The 22,602-nt window shown below is 40.0% G+C and overlaps 3 protein-coding genes across 4 annotated transcripts; 1 reads left to right on the forward strand and 2 right to left on the reverse strand.

Moving 5' to 3' along the window:
* Nucleotides 1-7,527: 7,527 nt before the first annotated feature.
* LOC104787566 (putative serine/threonine-protein kinase PBL7) lies at nt 7,528-10,178 on the reverse strand. Of its 2 annotated transcripts, none has more exons than XM_010513167.3 (6): nt 9,435-10,178; nt 9,097-9,354; nt 8,832-9,010; nt 8,671-8,750; nt 8,434-8,581; nt 7,528-8,079 (listed from the first exon to the last, which is right to left on the reverse strand). In XM_010513167.3, the coding sequence occupies exons 1-6, from the start codon at nt 9,913-9,915 to the stop codon at nt 7,735-7,737; spliced, it is 1,491 nt and encodes a 496-aa protein (XP_010511469.1). In that variant the 5' UTR covers nt 9,916-10,178; the 3' UTR covers nt 7,528-7,734. The 2 variants fall into 2 exon arrangements, with proteins under 2 accessions (XP_010511469.1, XP_010511471.1); XM_010513169.3 differs by having other exon boundaries at nt 9,097-9,177; nt 9,435-10,139.
* Nucleotides 10,179-15,768: 5,590 nt separating this feature from the next.
* On the reverse strand, nt 15,769-16,992 carry LOC147944664 (uncharacterized). The gene has a single exon (XM_087512675.1). The coding sequence runs from the start codon at nt 16,990-16,992 to the stop codon at nt 15,769-15,771; it is 1,224 nt and encodes a 407-aa protein (XP_087368801.1).
* Nucleotides 16,993-20,856: 3,864 nt separating this feature from the next.
* On the forward strand, nt 20,857-22,428 carry LOC104789572 (transcription factor RHD6-like). Its single transcript, XM_087451007.1, has 5 exons — nt 20,857-21,487; nt 21,586-21,690; nt 21,780-21,845; nt 21,931-21,996; nt 22,137-22,428. Exons 1-5 carry the CDS (start codon nt 20,966-20,968, stop codon nt 22,266-22,268), a joined length of 891 nt encoding a protein of 296 aa, XP_087307133.1. The 5' UTR covers nt 20,857-20,965; the 3' UTR covers nt 22,269-22,428.
* Nucleotides 22,429-22,602: the final 174 nt, after the last annotated feature.

Below are 22,602 nucleotides of genomic sequence, written 5' to 3' on the forward strand. Positions count from 1 at the left end.
CCATTAGACATAGATAAGTGTACTAGTGATTAAGTAGACAGTTCAGTCGTATAATATAGCTCACCTATATGGCATAAGCACAGCACCAGCGTGACCTCCATTTCCTTCAAATTCGACTTTCAAACATGCTGGAGCAGCAATTGCGGTGACTACACCGATATCTAAACCTGTGGTCAAGTATGATCTGATATTAGCACATTAAAATGAAAAACAGAAAAAGGAAGAAACTATTAAATCCAGAAAAGAGAAATTAACCGGACCTTCGTCTTCAAGTATAGGTCGATATGCAACTCTATAAAAGCAAAGTAACTTCCTTTCTTCAAGAACACACTAGATAAGTCGTCCTTTTTGTCCTTCTGCGTATCCAGCTGATCTAGCTGCTTCTATTTGTGATGCTTCGTCCGTTTTTGCCTCTGATTTCACACTAAAAATTAATTAACTTATGAGACCAGAACGATCAGTCCGACAGCAAGAACTCTAATTTTCGAACAACCCTAATTTCTAAAATTCAAAAGAACCATAATCCGTTTAAACGTGAATTCATACTATCAGAGTGAGAAACTTACCATGACAAATAGGTTGGTGAATCAAATTCTATGATCTGGCTGATACCCCTTCGACCGTATAAATCTGATTGTAGAGCTTGTCTAATCAGTGATGCGTATATTTCTATTCTATCAAGTAAAACCCCTTTGGTTCCGTTCGTTCCTGCTTGGTCAAGTCGAGACTTCCTCAGTAGCAGAACAATGGCTCTCTTTGTTTTACTTGATGGTTATCTATGTCGATGCCAGTTGATAACCTTTGCTTGGAGGGCTGCGACACTGAACTGTACTAGTATTTATGACCCGACAGTCGTCCTGACGTCGTTGCTTGCATCCCTGGCCTCAGTTTGCTATCTACCGCCAACAGAAAGACTCTTCCAGTTTCAACTCCTACCCAGGTTTGGTCTGCATTCCACTCTTTTCCCTCCTAATTACCCTTTCTGTAGCTTAATAGTATCATTTGCTCGAAGAATGCATTTGATCGTTAAACCACCATTGGTCCTAGCTTGGTACAAGAGTTATTTGAAAACCCTGTTTTTAGAGCCACCTAAGATAAATCCTTTTGATTGAGATAACCCGACGGTACCCGGCATTATGATCCCGCCCCTTTGGTGCGGTGGTTACCGGTGTACCCTCAACCTCTCCTCTCCATCCCGCCTGCTTACCGAGCATTCTAATTTGCATCTTACCAACTTGTTGAAGTCCCTCCTTAAAAGCTTGATGAATTGTGGCATTATGACCTCAACTCCAAGAAGTAGTGGTTACCTCAATCTCTTCAAGCAAAGCCTACCTTATCTTAAAACTGCAACCATCGCTCCAGTTGTTGATAACCAAAGCTTTCTCCACTCTGCTCCACCCCTTGTCAAAGCCCTACTTCGCGTAGACCGTCTCATTCCGGTGAGCTCTCCAGCTTTGGCATTTTCAACGCCGCTCCGTCTTCGACTCAAGACAGTGGTCATCCTTTCATTCAGTGATTTGCTCATTGATGATGCATCGATACTTCTTGATCTCATACAAACCTCGAATTTGGAAGGAGAGGAACCGTAGAATTTTCTCGGCTGAAGCTTGTACAGTTGTATTGATAACGATAAACGGAATTTTTATTAGAAAAACTTCTCAACCAAATGAATCAATGCTTGTAAATAAACAAAGATCCAGTTCTCAAGCTTACAAGAGTCTGATAACAAGAAACAACTCCAATAAACAAGAGCAACGACACCGATTACAGAGAGAGCAGAGGAAGAGATTACAAAATCAAATGTTTGATAAAATTTCGTAATGAGATAAACGATGACTCGTCCTTCCTTCTTAAGCTTCACTTGATTCCACCATCACTCCAGTCACGTGCTTCACTCTTGACCAAAATCACCGACAATACGTTCTTGACCAAAATCACCGACAATACGTGTCACTCTTCTACTGATGAGACGCGTTCACACCTTATTCACACACTCCTTTATTACCCAAAACACCAACAAACTTCTTTTATTATTATTATACCCTCCAACTTCCCTTATTTGCACTAACAGAGGAATTTCCTGTAACAAAACTCCCCCATTCAAAAAAAACCTTGACCTCAAGGTTTGAAGGAAGGGAAACGCTTCTGCAGATCAAACAGAAATTCCCAAGTAGCATCCTCTTCTCTCTCATTGGACCATTTAACCAACACCTTAGTCACAGCTCGACCCTGACGCTTAACCATCTGCCTTTCAAGGATTTTCTCAGGTTCCTTAACAAACACATCATTCACTGCAACAGGTAACTCAGTAGAAGTGTGAAAATTACCCACCAACACTTTCAGTTGCAAGACATGGAAGACTGGATGCACCTGTGATGCCTGAGGTAACTGCAACTTGTACGCAACCTTCCCACAGCGATCAACCACCTTGTAAGGACCGTAGTATTTAGGAGCAAGTTTATCATTTTCCCGCACCACCACCGACTGCTGTCTATATGGTTGTAGTTTCACAAAAACATAGTCACCAATGTCAAAGCTTCTCTCAGACTGATGCTTGTCAGCAAATTCCTTCATCCGATTTTGATCTCTCAGTAAGTGAAATTTCAACAGCAGTATCATATTTTCTCCCTCCTGCAAGCTCCGAGCTACTGACGCCACCTTAGTCTCTCCAGGTAAGTATGGAAGATGAACTGGAGGTGGTCGTCCATACACCACTTCAAACGGAGTCACTTGTGTAGCCGAATGAAACGTGGTATTATACCAGAACTCAGCAAACAACAGCCACTTACTCCATTCGTGTGGGCGATCACTAGTCATACAGCGAAGATAGGTCTCCAGACAACGATTCACCACTTCTGTTTGACCGTCACTTTGAGGATGGTAAGCACTGGAACACTGCAAAGCCACTCCTTGCAACGCAAACAACTCCTTCCAGAAACTGCTCAAGAAAACTGTGTCGCGATCACTAACAATGGATTGAGGACAACCATGGTGCTTGAAGATGTTATCCATGAAAGCCTGAGCCACCGAAAGTGTTGTATACGGGTGAGCTAACGCAATGAAATGAGCTGCTTTACTCAACCGATCCACCACCACAAAGACAACAGATTTGCCCGCAGAGACAGGGAGTCCATCAATAAAGTCCATCAAAATGTCAGTCCAGATGGCTTCTGTAATGGGTAATGGTTGCAACAACCCCGGAGATGCGACCGTTTCATATTTGCACCTTTGACAAACTTCACACCTTCGAATGAATTCCTGAATATCCTTAGACATGCCTTTTCAGAAAAACAACCCTTTGATCCGATGATGTGTCGCGTCCCTACCCGAATGTCCACCACTCCCCGAACCATGGAGCCATTGCAATATTGTTTCCCCTACACCACCAGTAGCAGGGACCACAATTTTATTCTTTCTCTGCAATATTCCCTGCCCCATGAAAAGTGCTTCTTTGCATCTCCATTCATATCCAGAGCTTTTATTTTCTCTTTGAGCTCCCCATCTTCTTCATACTGTTGCTGAATAGACTTAAGCAAATCGCATTCCACCACGGTCATCGCCATGTGTAAGATCTCAGACCCTTCTACGCGAGACAAGGCATCTGCCACCAGATTCTCCTTACCCTCCTTATACTGAATCTCATAGTTAAAATCCAAGAGTTTTGGCAGCCATTGTTGTTGAATGGGCGTGTTCAACCTCTGCTCAAGTAAGTATTTAAGGCTGCGTTGGTCAGTCTTAATAACAAAATGGTTTGTCAAAAGATAATGCCTCCACTTCTGCACCGCAAACACCACTGCCAATAGCTCCTTTTCATAAATGGAGAGGTGTAGTTGCTTCCCTTTCAGATGTTGACTTATATAAGCCAACGGGTGCCCATCCTGCATTAACACAGCACCAATTCCTTGTTAGCATGCATCAGTCTCCACCACGAAGGGTTTGTCAAAACGCGGTAAGGCCAACACTGGTGCATCACACAACACCCTTTTTAGCTGATCAAATGCACCCTGAGCCTTATCCGACCACATGAAAGCATCTTTCTTCATCAAAGCTGTCAGTGGACGTGCTATGGTTCCAAAATGCTGGACAAAGCGCCTATAATAAACAGCTAAGCCCAAAAATCCCCTCAACTGCTTGAGTGTAGTAGGTACAGGCCATTCAAAAACTGCTGCGACTTTACTAGGATCAGTAGACACCCCCTTGCCTTCAATGAAATGTCCCAAGTATTCCACTCTGTCAACAGCGAAATTACACTTACTTCGCTTGGCGAACAATTTATTCTCCACCATTAACTCAAAAACTGTCCGCAAATGTGCAACGTGTTCCTCCTTAGTGGCACTGTAAACTAGGATGTCATCACAAAATATGAGCACAAATTTCCTCAGATAAGGCCTGAACACAGAATTCATTAAGTTCTGAAATGTGGCAGGGGCGTTTGTGAGGCCAAACGGCATCACCAGATACTCGTAGTGGCCACTATGTGTCTTGAAGGCTGTCTTATGAACATCCTCACTCTCCAGTCGAACTTGATGATATCCAGCCCTCAGATCAATCTTAGAAAAAACACTAGAGCCCCCCAGCTCATCCAAGAGATCCTCAATCAACGGTATGGGAAACCTATCTTTCACTGTTTGCTCATTCAATCCTCTATAATCCATACACAACCTCCACGTTCCATCTTTCTTCTTCACCAACACCACTGGCGATGCATACGGACTAGAACTCCCTTGAATGGTGCCTGCTGTCAACATTTCACCCACCAACTTGTCTATCTCATTCTTTTGATGCACCGCGTATCGGTAAGGTCGCAGGTTCACCGGATCAACACCATCCTTGAGAGGAATCTTGTGGTTGTGGTTCTCTCTGAAAGGAGGTAGTGATGTCGGTTCCTGGAACAATTTGTCAAACTCCTGGATCACCATCTCAACTTCACCCAGTTCACCACATTGCTGTGCCACATCATTTATCATGTTCAAACTTATCTCTTCCATTCCTCCCACAGCAGCCGTGTAAATCATAGAAATTTGAGCCTCACTCTCTCTAATCTTCTTTAATCTTTGGGCCCTCATCTCCCTAACTGACCCTGGTCTAATACCGTGAAGCATCACATGATCGCGCCCATACTTAAAGCTTATCTCCAGTTTGTTAAATTCTCACGAAATAACTCCCAGGGTCTGGAGCCATTGTATACCAAGTACCATATCACATCCTCCCAGTGGTATCAACATGAATTTATCAGTGAAGGTTGTATTCTGAAGCTTCCACTGAAACCCATTAACTGCACCACTAACGTCCAACCTGCGACCATCTGCTACCATAACGCGAGACATCAAAGAAATGTCAACCGTACAACCCAACTTCTCTGCAGACCATGGATCCATAAAATTATGAGTGGACCCCGAGTCAACTAGCATGAAGATTATCTTCTTCCCATACATTCCTTTCACCCTCATAGTATCATACTCTTGAACCCCTGAAATGCACTTACTAAGACTCGTGGAGTTATTCTGACTTCTTCATCACTTTCATCTCCCTCAGACTCCGATTCCTCATCCCCTCCTACTTCAATTAAAAATAATTGTTGCCTTTTATGCTTCAGGTAGTGGTCGGGAGTATACTTCTCATAGCAAAAGTAACATAACACCTTAGCCCTTCTTTCACTCATCTCTGCGTTTGACAGAAACTTCTTTGCTCCCAACCCATCACTCTTTTCAAACGACTTCTTCTCTACTTGAAACTCCTTCTTAGGAGCAACCCCAAGTAAGCCCTTGCTGTTATAACTCTGCCCACCAGTGGGTTTACTCGCCACACTGCTCTGCTGGTTAGACTTAAGGGGGTGAGCCTTTTCGTAAAGCCTACCCAACATCAAGCAGTGATGTACCGTCTGTGGCTGAAACATCCTAACATGCATCTGCGTGTCTATACGCTACCCTGCCAAATAAGCACTCACCAGATAGTCTTCTGACATATTCACCCTCGTGCGAAGCAGTTCAAATTTCTGATGATAGTCGACTATACTATCAGTTTCGTGCAGACGTTTCAGCTCAGCAATCGGGTCCTCCAACACATCATCAAACCGCTCCTTCAACGTCATCTTATACGCTTCCCAGTCTCGCAGCAAATGGTAATACAGTCCCGACTGTACCAACGCTTGATGCCAATGAGCCGCAGGACCATCGAAATGAACCACTGCAGTCCTTATCTTCCTCGTCTGTGGTGTCTTATCCAGCTCAAAAAACTCTTCGACCTTAAACAACCACTCTTTAACTCCACTACCATCAAATCTGGGAAAGTCGATCTTACCGATTCTGGTCAAACCATCATGATGCTCCGGAGACTCTGCGCGAACTCCACCTTCTCTCCTTTGAACCTCCGCACACACATCCTGCGAGGTCGAAGCCCGTGGTGGACTTAGATCTTGAACCAAATCGACCTGAACCGGTTCCTTTGACTTATTTCCAGACAACAAACGAATCGCCGTGAACATCTCCTCAATATTCTTATCGATCTTCCGGTTTTGATCCAGCAACTTCTCTTCTAATGCTTCAGTTTTCGCGATTACCTAGCAGATCTGAGAACTGAGCACCCCCTCCGCTTCGTGAACCACAACTCCAGCTTCGCGAGCCACCGTCTCTTTCAGAATTGCCTGTGAACGTGTTTCCGCCATGGATTCCGAGGTCATTTAGCTCTGATACCTTTGATAACGATAAACGGAATTTTTATTAGAAAAACTTCTCAACCAAATGAATCAATGCTTGTAAATAAACAAAGATCCAGTTCTCAAGCTTACAAGAGTCTGATAACAAGAAACAACTCCAATAAACAAGAGCAACGACACCGATTACAGAGAGAGCAGAGGAAGAGATTACAAAATCAAATGTTTGATAAGATTTCGTAATGAGATAAACGATGACTCGTCCTTCCTTCTTAAGCTTCACTTGATTCCACCGTCACTCCAGTCACGTGATTCACTCTTGACCAAAATCACCGACAATACGTTCTTGACCAAAATCACCGACAATACGTGTCACTCTTCTACTGATGAGACGCGTTCACACCTTATTCACACACTCCTTTATTACCCAAAACACCAACAAACTTCTTTTATTATTATTATACCCTCCAACTTCCCTTATTTGCACTAATAGAGGAATTTCCTGCAACATGTACCTATCATGCTACAAAGTCTATTGTCGATCGTACGATGCGTAACTGTCTCATATCCTTCTCGCCGGAGGATCCTGCCGCCACCGTCTCTCTCCTTGATTACTACTTTGGTTGTATCACTAGCCCACTTTAAGTGTGACACAGCTCATATATGTTTTGTATAATGTTCTATTGCTCCCTCTATCAAAGATCTAGGTATGTTTTTGATTTTGGGTTTTCATTGTAAAGTGTAAAACTCTTTTTATTGGTATAAACTATAAAGTTTAAAATTAAACCCAAAAAAAAGCTTCATTCTAATACCAGTTATATATGTCAAGTTGTGGTTATTAGGTGATATATTGACCTAGTCACGTAAAAATAAAAGATCCAATATTTCGTCTTTTATTTTATGATTGTGAACCAAACCGGAAGAATCGGATCTCTCAAAAAGCCAAACCGGTAGAATAAAAATCTAAACCGGCTTACTCAGTAAACATTTACATGATATCTACACGTACGTACGTACCATTTTCTTATAGTTTATTAAGTTTCTTACCATTTTTTCGGACTGTTACCTTCATTATTAGTTTATTACAAAAGATCATCTTCTTCAAATTCCGGTACTCCCAGCATGGCAAGAGCAAGATGACTCTTCATCTCGGATTTTGTCCGTTGAAACTGCGGATAACAGTCCATTATACCCGGAAGGTTTGATTTCTTCCGGCTTGAAAACGTCCTTAGCTCTATCCCTTCACTGCCTTTTAAGATTGAAAGTATCTCCTCCATACCCGGTCTTCGCGATTCCTCATTGATCACACACGCGGCTGCAGCTCGGATCATACGCTCCATCGAAGCTGTGTTTTTTCTTGTACATTTTAGCCTTGGATCAAGCAACTCCTCTATAGCTTCAATCCCTCTATGCAATAACGGTTTTGCCTACACAAAAACATAAAAAACCAATCCATTGATCCAAGCAGAAGTGAAGCCAAAATGGTTATTAGGAAATGCCTTAAACTGCATTTGACCATCCCTGTTTTGTCATAAACCGTTTACAGTTTAACCAGAATTTGTAGCTCAACCAAGCTTGACCAAAACCCCAATTTAGAAGGCCGAGTTACAAAATTCAAAAGAATGTATAGAGAAGCATTTATCTCTTGGTTGGAAATTAGAATCCCCTTTCCATTTTTGGGAAAAGGGGTTTGTAGAATTTTAGTGCTACAACTAGCTAAAGTCAATGGGTTGGTTTACTAGTAGTTAAAAGAAAGAAACAAAAATAAGATAAAGACTTACCCAAACTACCAAATTTTCTTCACCAGATGGTCTTCTTGCTTCAATTGGTTTTCGACCAGTTATTAGCTCAAGCAACACGACTCCAAATGCGTAAACATCGGTCTTGTCAGATATTTTGCCGTGTTGGAAATACTCAGGAGCTAGATAGCTGCAAGAAAGTTTCCAAATTGTTTAAAACTTTTAGATCCATAAAAATGACTTCATGATCATCAAAAAGTTTTCAAGTTAGATAGATACCCAAAAGTCCCTTTCACAGTCTTACAGAGGAAAGGAACCGAAGGTGCAGCGGTCCAAGTCGCCAGGCCAAAATCACACAACTGAAAGATGAACTCGAACAATGAGTACAGAACACACTTGTGCTGATAAATTACCAAAAAATGGGTTAAAGTCTCTCTTACCTTTGGAATTTTGTTTGAGGAAAGAAGAATATTTGAGGGTTTGATGTCTCTATGCACAACACATTGCTCCGTACCATTATGTAAATATGCTATGGCCTCTGCAATACCTAAGGCAACCTTGTACCTTGTTGACCAAGGCAGACACAAAGGGCTCTTCCTTCCTTTCTTCTTCTTTTTATCTAATTAGGAACCAAGTAAAAACCCGTCAATCTATACACAACTTTGCAATCCAATGTTAAAGAAAGAGAGGAAATACTGTAATTACCATGCAAAAAGCGTTCGAGGCTGCCACCAGAGACATACTTGTACACCAAGAAAAGCCCTTGATCAGGATCGATACAGAACCCTAGCAAAGGCACAACGTTAGGGCAATGAAGAGAGCTTGCAATCATCAGTTCTCTGCAAAACGACTTTGGAGATTCTTTATCTTTCTTATCAAGTCTTTTAATGGCCACGGCTTTACGCCAAATCCCGATTCTTCCCTTAAACACATAGCTACAAGCTCCTATTCCCAACACCCTCCCTAACCAATTTCAACACAGATTTAACATATCAAATTACTATAAAAAAAACCAAAGGAATTTTTTAGGGTTTAGGGTTTACGTTTTGAGAAACTGCGCGTGGCGGCGAGGAGTTCACTGTAGCTGAATCTGACCAAAGTATTGGTCACGGGAGAAATACTCTTCTCCAACGAAACATCTCTAGACCAATTCATATCATCCTTTGATTCTCCTGTCTCATTCTCCAGATTCACAAACAGAACCGTATCTGATCCTTCAGAAACCGGCAAATCCCGATAAGACGACGAAGGGTGCTCTTTTTTCGTCTTCTCCAACTCCACTAGCGAGAAAAGACTAAACCTAAATGAAGACTGCAACGAATGTGGCTCTGAGTCTATAAGCTTCGGAATCGGCTCTGTTTCTTCCAAGAGCCAAGCTTTGTTGTCCTCACGGGAGCTGGTTCGAGGAAGAAGGAAACAACCAAAACCCAAATCAAGAACCATTCTTTTCAAACGAGTTTTGCTTTCTTGATCGTTTTCTTGAGGATTTGTCTCCGGGTCTCGTTGATTAACACAAAAACCCATTCTAAAGAAAATGAAAAATCAGAGAGAGAAAGTGACAAGAACAGTTCTCTTTAAAAAATTTTGAAATGTGTAAAGTGAGTTCTTTGGATTTTAGAAATCAAAAATATTATGTTCAAGAAGAAGAAGAATTAGATCGTCAATGTATTGTTGGTGTGATGTTTGAGCACGAAAAAGACGAGGGGAAAAACTAATAATTGTGAATTAAATTTAACTTATTTTTGAATAATTGGTTAGGATCACAGTTGGAGGATATAATTGGGTGTGATTAATTATTTGAAATATTGTTAGAGCGATTAATTCATATTTTATAATATAAGAAGATTAGTTGGTAAAGTTGTTGTTTAAATTGCTCAAAGAAGGACAAGACCATAGCCGACGACCACAAGATAGGTTTCTTTTGTGTGAAAGAAATTGGAGATGTTGATGTCTGTCTGTTCATTTTCTCTATTGATGTTAGGAGTAAATGATCTTTATAGCTATTCTACATCATAATAATAATACTTAGAGGAATCGATAGTGAAAGATACCTACAAGCTTGATAGAAAATAGAGTTAAGAAATCTTACTTTTAAAAGTAAAGTATAATTTATCTAAAAATGGAATAGAAAGACCAGCAGCTGCTTTAAACATCTACACTATACAAAAGTAGAGTTTAAATCTTCTAACCTAAACCATACATGTAGGAAGCAACAACAATTAAAACCCCAATATAGAAAAAATAATAGAAAAAAAAAAAAAAAAAAAAAAAGCTGATGAGTGCCACAATGCCGTAATATTTGATACGATCGTTTGCGTTTAGTAAAATTGTCTGGTTAACATTAACTTATGTTTTTAAAATAGTGATAGGTTAAGGGATGGTCTAGTAACACTTCTGTACCCGAAAATTTATCGAGATCAATGACAGACGACCATGTGTACGTAGTCAGGCTAGCTACTAAAATCAGATTTGGAGAGAGGATTTGAGAAGAAATGGAATAAAGATAGGAACTTAGGAGGGAATGGAAATGAATCAACACTTAGAGAACAATATATGGAGATCATAAAAGAAAAAAAGAAAAAAATTAGAGAGAGAGAATTTAAGGAGCCAATGACCGAGAAGGAAGAAAGAGATCGGACTATTGCCAAGTCCGTCCAACCGTAACTAAGATGATATTCAAAAACCATTTTCTTAGGTTCAAAGAAATCTCGATAAAACTTAAGAAGGTGAAACTATATATTGGAAGGAAAAAAATAGAAGACGAATACGCATAGAAACATATATGTTTGCGGATACGCACAAAAAGCAAGATTTGATGCTTGTTTGGTTGCTCACTTAAAGTCTTGTGTACGTTTTATTTGATCTTTATTTTTGGATGGGGAATTGCATTGTATAACCAACAAAAAAATTATAATTCAAAGACGAACTATACTAACCATTAAAAGATGATATAGAGTGTATAAACTATAATATATACTATTATACTCTTTTCATCACCACCATCTTTACCTCTTTCCCACCACCATCATGGCACCACCTCCATCACCATCTCCACCTTCTTATTACTATTCCCTAGGGTTCCCAATGTATTACCTTAGGGTTTAGTTTTTTCCTAACCACCACCCATCGCCGACTTCCGGCCGACCACTGCCGACCTTCGGCCTACCATCGGTGAGCTCCGGCCGCCCACCGGCGAACTCCGACCAACCTCCGGCTTTCTCCGACCTCCGGCGAACTTCGGCCATCTCCAACCTCCGGCGAACTCCGGTCATCTACAACCTCCGGCGAACTCCGGCGACCTTCGGCCATCTCCAACCTCCGGCGAACTCCGGCCATCTCCGACCTCCGGCGAACTGCAGCGACCTCCAGCCATCTCCGATCTCCGGCGAACTCCGGCGAACTCCGGTCATCTCCGACCTCCAGGGACCTCTCCACCACCTCCGGCCACCTTCCTCCACCACTACCACAACCCCCTTTGGTAATTTTTTCTATCCCTTGTGTTACTTACTTAATTTTTTGAATTATAATGCTATATTCTTAATTAAATTTGTAAATTTGGTTATTGAGCTAATTGACCCTTTTTGGATTGACCTTTTTTTTTTGCATAAAATCCAAAAAAAAAATTATTGATTGCTACATCTATGTGACCCTTTCAAAGATTCAAGTCCATGAGTCATAAGTATAACTAACTAGAGAATAACCATCATGTAAAAATTTGGAACAATCATTTCCACTTAAGAATTTCTAATTTCTTGCAGAATCCATAGATCATTACATTATAAGGAAACAATACTTAGGTTCATCTTTAAGGATGGATCTCTTTATTCACCTCTTTAAATAAGGGTGAATCTTTTTATTCACCTCCTTAAATAAGGAAGCAAAATTTATATACATCCTTGTAATATAAAAAACTCAAGGAATAAACCTAAGTATTTTTCTTAATTAATTTACTATATTATTTCACAGTTATTTATCTCACAATAAGTTAAGTTAGAACTTAGAACCCTATTAACTTTTACAGATTACAAATTTACACGTTATATAAGTTTGGGCTTCTAAAATATTGGTATAAGAAAATCCGAAAATCTCTATCTCTCAGATTTTGAACCTTTGGGTTTGGGGGCTTTTTTGTCTCTATCTTTTTGGTCGGTCCATAAGGTTTCTAAACTAAAAATGAAATTCAGTCAAGTACAAACATGCTTAAACAAACTAATTTCAGCTAAAAACTAATTGATTTAAATATATAAATTTAAATAATAATCAAAATTACAGTACATGATTTACAAAGTTAAATGGGTAAGTGTTAACCGGTTTGGGTGGATGCAAAATGAAATAAAGTCTTTTCCAATAAAGTCAGATATTACCAAAATAAACCTTTTTAATGTATGACTTGAAATTAATAGTATTTTATTTAAACTATGGTAAAAATAATGATTTAGAGATCTAGTTATGATAACTTTTTCCGGTTAATTGAAAAACAAAACTTGAGAAAGGATTTTCTGTTAAAAAACTCTTAATTGTTTTATTGTTGTAAATTTACCCTTAACTTACAAAAAATGCAGATCAAACCCATAAAATCAAATTTAACATGCAATATAACCATCGGCCACCATTTTAAAAAAAATTAATATAAAAATATATCAAATCGGAAATTTCTTTTTTTTTGTTAAAGTGCTTTCAATTAAACTTAAGAAAAATACAAAAGAGTTTTAAGGGCAAAAGCCCAGAACAGGACCGAAGTCCATTACAGAAACTCAAAGTTAAAGAAACAGAACTTGAACCAAGTTAAGATTGAACCAATAGTTAGAATCAGACCAGAAATACGGTTGAGAATTTAACTGCCTAACCACCTTCAATTATTGATACCGAGTACGTCCAAGAGGGGAAAGTGAAAAGTTCCAGATCGCATCTAGAGGTAGGTTAAATGATTTTCTCCTTCTAAGGAGCTCCGGCAAACCAGTGATGGAGAAGTGATAAGGAGAGTTGGGGGTTAGTGTCACGAAAACTTGAAGCTCTGTTCCGGACGATCATGTCAACTTGGCGAACAAGAAGATCCGGAGGCTTGAAAGTGTTTTGGTGGATTCGATGATTTCGCTCAGTCCAGATCGTGTATATCGCCGCCTGCCAAGCTATCAAGAGGAGCTTCTTCTTAACTCGTGTGCCTCTGTAACGAGGAAGGTCGACTAGGATTTGAGACCAGCTGTTCGAGCTAGGGAAGGCACAACGTCTCGCGATTGTGGACCAAACCGAACAACTATAGGGGCACTCAAACAATAGATGATCCCTTGTTTCTGGTGAGGTTGCACAGAGCAAACAGAGTGGATCTACCTGCAGTCCCCAGTGAGATAGACGATTTCTCGTCGGGCAACGGTTGAGCACAAAAAGCCAAGTGAGGAACGAATGCTTCGGGATCCTTCCTTGGAACCAAACCACACTGTACCATGGGACTTCGGGACGCTTAACTGTTAAGGCTGAGCAGATAGTACCCGTGTTATGGCGATCTTTACAACAATCATCAATCCACCAAAGGTAAGAATCTGACTCATCTGTAAGAGACAGATTTGAAAGTTCAATTTGAAGCATAACCTGAGCTTCTGATCTTGCAGGTGGTAAGTGCCACACCCCTTGTCGCCATAGATCAGAGATCCGAGTTCCCTTGCGAATCCCTATCTGATAAAGTCCATCTCCTTGAAGGTATGTTTCCATCTTGCCTAGTTTACTCCAATGATCAGTCCAGAATTGGCAGGATTGACCATTTCCCAATTTCATCTTTATCCATGGAAAAACATCTTCCCTTATCTTCAGCAGCTTATTAGCTAACCAAGAGTATTTGTTGTTAGGTTTGCGAGTCCAGAAGTTACTCAAGTTGTCAGCCAAAGCGGCTCTCCGAAACCAAGCCACCCAAACTGAGCCAGAGCAGAAGAACAATAACCAGATAAGTTTTATCATAAATGCTTTATCCCACACACACAGATCTCTTATTCCCAATCCTCCTTCCTTCTTGGCAAGTACAACTGTATCCCATGCCACTCTAGCCGTATGATGACCCTCGGTGGTGCCTTTCCAAAGAAACGCACTCGAGAGTGAAATCAGAATCTTGATACATTTCTTTGGCAGGACAAAGCTAGAACACCAGAAATTTGAGATGCCAGCTATCACCGAATTCAACATCTGCAATCTGCCAGCAAATGAGAGAGATTTAGTGGACCAGGCGTTAAAGCAACCCTTTACCTTTTGAATCAGAGGCGCACAATCCAGTAGGCTAAGCTTCTTCGTACATAATGGTAAGCCAAGATATCGAATAAGTAATTGACCATGAGTAATTCCAGTGACAGTAACCATCTGATCAATTTCATCCTGAGACAGTCCTGAGGTGAAGAAGCTGGTCTTAGGGAGACTTATGGCTAGACCAGAGACGTCTTCAAACTCTTTTAAGACATGGAGGACATTTTGCAAAGAAGAAACCGATCCATCTATGAAGATTAGAAGGTCATCCGCAAAACAGAGGTGAGTTAGTTTAATTTCTTTGCATCAATGATGATACTGCAATTTACCTTCTTCAGCTGCTTTGTCTAGACAGGCAGACAAACAATTCATGGCCAGGACGAAGAGATAGGAGGATAGGGGATCCCCTTGATGCAAACCCCTGAGACCTTTGAAGTAACCGTGGACATTCCCGTTAAATCCAACACAAAAAGAAGGTGTGCAAATACATGCCTTGAGCCATCGGAAATATTGTTCAGGTACTTCAATCCCTCGCAAACAACTGAAAATAAACTCCCATCTAACTGTATCAAACGACTTTGCGATATCTACTTTGATAGTTATTCGCTTTGGTCCATTTGCTTTCTGGTAGCCATTTACAAGTTCAGCCGCTAACAAAGTGTTCTCCACCAATAGCCTACCAGGGATGAAAGCAGTTTGGTTCTTCTGCACCAGGTCAGGCAGAATGGGCTTTAGCCGCGATACAAGTAGCTTTGAGACTATCTTATACAGGGTGTTTAAGCAAGAAATGGGTCGGAAGTCTGAAACAAGCGTTGCACCAGGGGCCTTGGGGACCAATGCCAAGATGGTAGCATTAACCGCAGATGGGAGAAATGATGTGTGGAAGAAGCGGAGAATGCTAAGGGTAATCTCAGTGCCTAGTAACCCCCAAGCAGCTTTATAGAATGTAGAGGTATAACCATCTAGACCTGGTGCTTTGTTAGCGTTTAGCTTGAAAACTACCCTTCTTATCTCGTCAGCTGTAGGGACCCTTACCATTAATTGCTTTGTTTCAGGGGAGCATCGATAAGTCAGAAGACTTTGGAACCAAGAGATAGGTGCAGTTACTGGCGGGAGAACAGTTGGCGCTAGGATGGATTTGAAGTGGGTAACCTACATACTGCTCATCTCAAGAGGGTCATCTACTATGGCACCAGAGATAGTGGTGAAAGATCGAATGACGTTGAAGGCATTCCTCATCTGCATGATTCGATTAAAGTAGGTAGTATTTAAATCTCCTTCCTTAAGCCAATTAATTTTGGACCTTTGTCTAAAATATGCTTCCTCTATTTTCCGCAAGAACTCCCACTTTAAGTGAATGTCTTTCTCTTGTTGATACAAATCAGGTGAGGGAGTTGCCAAGGCCTGAACCTGCACAGATTGTAACAAACTGTTAGTCTCTCGCACTCTAGTTTGGATATCTGAAAAATTCTCTCGTGAAAGTGTTTTCAAATCTCGCTTTATTATTTTTTGCTTTGCACTCAAAGTGGACAAACAGGGTTCCTGAGGAGATGCGCTTCCAGCCTGATTCCATGCAATTCCAACCGTATTAAGAAAGAGAGGGTGGGTGGTTAAGAAATTGAAGAACTTAAATGGCTTAGTGCCTGCAGAGGGAAGCGGGGTGAAAAGGTTTAGGCAGCTTGGGGAATGGTCAGATATGTCCGGGGGCAAAAATGAGACGGCACTATCCGGGTAAGAAGCAAGCCAGTGATTGTTTGCAAGGACTCGATCAAGCTTTTTGGCTATAGGATTTAACGGGTTCTTATTTGTCCAGGTGTAAAGGGGACCAGAGAAACGGATATCAAACAACTCAAGCTGTTGTAGACAGTCTCGAAGTTCCAGCATTCTGGTAGTAAGATGATTGACACTTGGATTAGAATGCTCAGCTGGGTGGATTATTTGGTTGAAATCCCCACACAGAACCCAAGGAGTGGAATCAAGAGACAGCCTCTGTTGGAGTTGCAACAGTTCGCACCAAAGGTCAGTTCTATCTTCACCTTGATTAGGAGCATATAAAAATGTATAGCAAAAACGATGACCTCCGTGAACAGAGACTTCACAGGTGAGAAGGTGGCTGGAGTGATGGAGGACTGTGACAGATGCCGGCGCTTTCCAGATGACAACAATCCTACCATCTTCATGGGAGCCATGATTTGACGTAAAATTCCAACCAGGGCAAGCCTTGTTCATAACATGGTTCAGGTTTGGTTCTTTAACATGAGTTTCTAACAGAGCACCACAAGTAGGCTTATTAGTAGCAAGCCAAGTAGCAAAAGACCGATGCTTATCCGTATCATTAAAACCACAGATATTCCAACAAAAAGACTTTATGTACATAGGGAAAGATGCGGTTAATGACTAAGAGGAGTTCCTCCCGAGGGTGGAGGATTTTCCCCAGAAAGAGTTTCAGCGGTGCTTTGAACAGATTTATCTATCACCATATCAGTAGCAGGGTCAGTGGAAGATTCCAGTGGTGAGGTTGATGGGGGAAGAAATGGGGGAAGGGATGGGGGAAGGGATTTGGCAGGTTTCTTTTGCGGACTAGGTGGGGTTGAAGAAGAAAGAGTGGAAGCTAACACATCATAAGGATTGTGAGTAGCTATTTTGTGAGGAGGAGGCTTTGTGAAAGCTAGGGAGGTGGACTTTTTTTACTTTGCTTGCTTAGGCAGGGTAAAAGACTTAGGTAGGGTAGAGTTGTTTTGAAATGGTGTTTGAATAATTATTGGCTGCTGGTCACAGGGTGGAGGGACAGAAGAGAGGGAGGCACAAGTTGGAACACCCGGAGCTACACAGTTCGCAGATGAGGTAGTAGTCAATTCTGGAGCTTGTTGAGGTAGACGACTTGTTGAGCAACCAGCTACATCAACCTCTAAGGTAGAATCAGAGACAAGCTTCCCTTTATCCTTCCTGCTCACAACAGTAACCGTTGGTAAGTCATTTACTTGCGTCTGTTTTTCCTTTGTCCAAGAGGGTGTAACAAGAGGGCAGTAACGGATAACATGACCTATCTCTTTGCAGTGAGAACACATAGGAGGGACCCAAGGGTATTCAACTTTAATGGTAATAACTTCACCACTTTCCCTCTCTACTTCAACCGACGAAGGAAGCGGCTCATTCAAATTCCTCTCAATCTTGACATGAGCAACAGATAAGCTTACTAAATTTTTTGTAAACTCATCCATTTCCTTTGGTTCACCAACCAAGCCAGCAACTAAGCATATGCCTTTATGATGCATCAGGTCAAAAGGCATACCCTTGAGATGAGCCCAAATAGGTATTGCATCAAGATCAGAATTCTCACCACCTGAGGCATCCCATTGAGCCACTAGAAACATACATTCTCCAATATACCACAATTTCTTTTCGAGAATCTTTGTCCGCAGGTATTCATTGGGGACACGAACCAACATGGAGTTACTCGCATGATTTAGGCGAATCTCTAAACGTTTATCTCTACCCCAAATATGCGTAATAACACTTTGGATATGTTTATAGGTGGGTAGTCGACCTTTAAACCTACCAATGATGAAATCCTTGTGGATATCAGCACCCTCTTGGAAGACAGAGTCCGGAATACTGATTCGGGGCTTGCCATCTGAAGAGAAAGCAACTGGAGCAAGTCTAGTTAGGGATCTATCCGCAGTTAACTTCAGTTTCTGAGCAAGGGTTTTCGGTGGATTAGTTAAACTGGGAGAGGGGGTTGATTGGGCAGAGGCAGGTTTAGAAGGCTGAACAGCAACAGGGACAGGAGTGGGGAGGGGGGAGGTTTGAGATGGTACGGTAGGGAGGGGAATGGGGGAAGAAGAGGCTGGAGGAATGGTAGCTACAGAGGGGGCCGAGTCCATCTGCTTCAACATAGATAAGGCAACACCTTGTTTAGTTTGTGGTAAAGCGCCTTCCGCCACTACTTTGTGCCCAGGCAGTTCCTCCTGCGGAAGTACAACAACATGCGGGACCACTCCTCCTACTAGTGGGGAGCTAGAAGATTGTGTATTGCTAATAAAGTGACGAGCAACCTTCAGCGGAGGAGTACCAAGTAAGCCATCTGTTTGTGCGACAACTTTATTTTGCGCTACTGTAGATTTAGCTACATGAGTAACAGATCTAGGGTTTTATCCCCAAATTTTTGTAATAAGAATTAAGAATTGCTTGAGCCTGGGGATTCACCACCACAGGAGTAGACTTGTGTTGCGCAGGAAGAACCAGAATAGTTCTCTCAGGGTCAAAAAGAATAGATTGAATTGGGGGTTGAGGAACAGTAGTAGGGGAGATTGGGGAAATTGGAGAAAGAGGGGGGAAATCAGTGAGAGATGGGAGGGGAAGATGGTCAGGGGGATCGGGTGGGAAAGGGGAAGGACGGTTGGAATTGCCTTCAACCAAGATTGAAGGTGGAGTCGGGCTGGAAGAACGATCGTCAGAGAACCAGCAGTTCGCCATATTTGTTTTAGTCTTTTAAATCGGAAATTTCCACTAATGATATGATCTTACGATCTCTACAAAAACACATAAAATTATAACTTATATTTAATTCAACTTCATAGATTTAATCTACCATATATTTTTTTTGACAGCAATCTAAATTTTTTATACGTTGCAATATATATATATATATATATATATATATATATTATTTGGAAGGTAAACATGACCACGTCTCGTACTAGAGTTCCACTGAAAGCAAAGAAGACTGTTTTACCATGTTTGGGTCGGTCCCTAATCCAAAGAAGGGACAACGATCCGGAACTATAAAAGTTTGATCCAAAGATATTAACGAAAATAAAGTAAAATACAATTATGTTATATGGAGTATATTACTCCTAAGTCGACGTGTCGGCTAAAGAAATGAAAGTAAGAAGCAGCTTCATATGAAAAAAAAAATGAATCATGGAAACAAAAGATAAACAATAAAAATGAATCATCGAAACAATTGATATATTAAAATTTGATCATCATATTCATATATATGGGAATCAAAAAGACGTGTAGATTAGCGTAAGATACGGCGATGCTTTTGCTTCTATGTTCTTTGCTTCTCTCTTAATTAACAAATATTTTTTGGGGTTATAAGTCTCAGTCCATTAATTTCACCTTACTGCCAGCTAACAATCCCGATGAGTTTACTCATAAATATTGTAATACTACAAAACTTTAATTTACAAATTCATTCATTTTTAAATTTTTATATCACTCAAAAAGATAATGATGTATATATGATATGAGATCCATAATTTTCCCCCGACATTTAGATTTTTTCCTACCCAAATTTTAAATTGAATTTCTAAGTTTACAATGTTGTATCATGTGTTTTTTTTTTTAAAACAGCGCCAAAATTAATCACTAAACCTATATACAATGAAAATAACTTAATGATAGATTTTGGTTACACCAGCTTTAGCGATTATATAAGAACTTGTGTATCAATTATGATTTCAAATGGTAATAATGGAACACACTCTACGGTGAACAAATAGTGAAATAGATGCAAAGACCCAAACTAGTGTAGTTAGTATGAAATGGAAGAATATGTAGATATTTCATAAAACCTGTAAGAAGGTAAATTTTTTTAATAATAACTACAAATTTTAGCTTTTTCTTTTTAGGTAATTGAAAATGTATCACAAAACATGTAAAGTGTTTCGTTATATATTAGAATGATTCATCTATTAGCAAAGTGGTTGTGATTATCTACAAGTATCATAACAAAAAAAAAAAAATAGCACGCATGATAGAATTAAGAATACGTTGTGTAGTGTCATTCGACAAAACTTTGGAGTTTTCTTTATAGTCTGAACATTGATCTTGAAAGAACATAGAAGTATGAGAGTCCATACACAAAGTAAAATATTACAAGGATTGAGATTTGAGACAATGAATACAAAATTACAAACCTTTTTAGTAACCCCATGAACTTTGCGTTTTAGGCATGCTAGTCCAATATTGCAAGTTAAGGGAAATGTACATAGAATATGTCTAGCCTAGAATTCTATGCATTCATGACTTCGAAGCTTAAAAATTGATAAGATTAAAAAATGATGATCAAATATAGAGTTTGATCTTATGCCAGCTTATTTTTCTAATCAGTTTAATCAAACTTAATATTTTTTTTTTTAATTAAGAAATCTTATAAAGAATACGTCACCAGCTTAAATAAAATATTAGACTTAACCACCTATATAAACCTTTATCATGACATAACTACTCAAAACCATTGTCTCTCATTGTTTACCAATAGACAACCTTAAAGCCACTTCTCATCAACAAGAAACACACAAACCCTAACAAAAACACTCTTCAAACTTATTAGTGTCTAATGGCACTCGTTAATGACCATCCCAGCGAAACTAATTACATGTCAAAACAAAATTCCTCCTCGTCCGAAGATCTCTCCTCGCCGGGATTGGATCAGCCAGACACAGCTTACGCCGGTGGAGGAGGAGGAGGCTCGGCTTCGAGTAGTAGCACGATGAATTCAGATCATCAACAACACCAAGGGTTTGTGTTTTACCCATCCGGTGAAGAACATCACAACTCATTGATGGATTTCAATGGATCATCATTTCTTAACTTTGATCATCACGAGAGCTTTCCTCCTCCAGCCATAAGCTGCGGTGGTAGTAGCGGCGGCAGCGGCTTCTCCTTCTTGGAGGGCAATAACATGAGCTACGGCTTCACAAATTGGAATCAAAATCATATGGATATTATTAGCCCTAGATCCACCGAAACTCCTCAAGGCCAGAAAGACTGGTTATATTCTGATTCAACGGTTGTAACCACTGGTTCTAGACACGAGTCTATGTCACCTAAATCCGCTGGAAACAAACGTTCTCACACGGTAATTTCAAATATCAAACACTTGCTTAATATTTTTCATATAAGATATAAGTGAAAGATCTTTGATATATGTAGTCAATTTGAATTATGGATATATAGGGAGAGAGCACTCAACCATCTAAGAAACCGAATAACGGTGGGAACGGGAAGGCCAAGCCTAAGCCAACATCTTCACCTAAGGATCCACAAAGCCTAGCAGCCAAGGTTTGCTTTCTTGACATCAGCATTCATTAAAAAATAGAACTCATTCTCTCTTAACTCATACTTTAGTATATATGTTTTATTTTGTTCAGAATCGAAGAGAAAGGATAAGTGAACGTCTCAAGATATTACAAGAACTTGTACCCAATGGAACCAAGGTACGTACACATCCATAAAAATATTTATAACTAATTTATAAAATTATTAATTCTGATAATTGTATGTATTATTTCATTTTTCCAGGTTGATTTGGTGACGATGCTAGAGAAAGCTATTAGCTATGTCAAATTTCTTCAAGTACAAGTAAAGGTATATTAATTATGACAAACATCCCTCAAAATATCCCTACAAGATTGATTTATCATATTTATATATTAACATGTTTAGTGAATTGTACGTAACATGGTATATTGATATAATCTTCTTCTAACCTAACGTTAATTTATTAGGTACTCGCGACCGATGAGTTTTGGCCGGCCCAAGGAGGAAAAGCTCCAGACATTTCTCAAGTTAAAGACGCCATTGATGCTATCCTTTCCTCATCACAACGAGACAGGACTTCGAATCTGATTACCAATTAATGAAGAGTTTAATCATTACTTTAATTACTCCACATTAATTACGTACTTTGTAATAATATCGGGGGAAAACAATGATTCTCTCGATTAAATCCCAAGTAAATTTTTTAATACTACTATGTTATGTTTTGGATTATATATGTGAAAATCAAGAAGTTCTTAATGCATCTATTAACGAAGAGAAGACAAGAGACATTGAATTCACCGAACACCGATGATCAGTCCAATATGGTCCACACGGGGATGGAATCTTTAACTAGTAAATAAATACTCTTTATACATTACTAATAAACAAATAAGTTTTGTTTTGTATTGTGTGTTTATTCTACGGAATACA

The sequence above is a fragment of the Camelina sativa genome, chromosome 5 (assembly GCF_030686135.1).
Source record: "Camelina sativa cultivar CO46 ecotype springtype chromosome 5, ASM3068613v1".
Taxonomy (NCBI): Eukaryota; Viridiplantae; Streptophyta; class Magnoliopsida; order Brassicales; family Brassicaceae; genus Camelina; species Camelina sativa.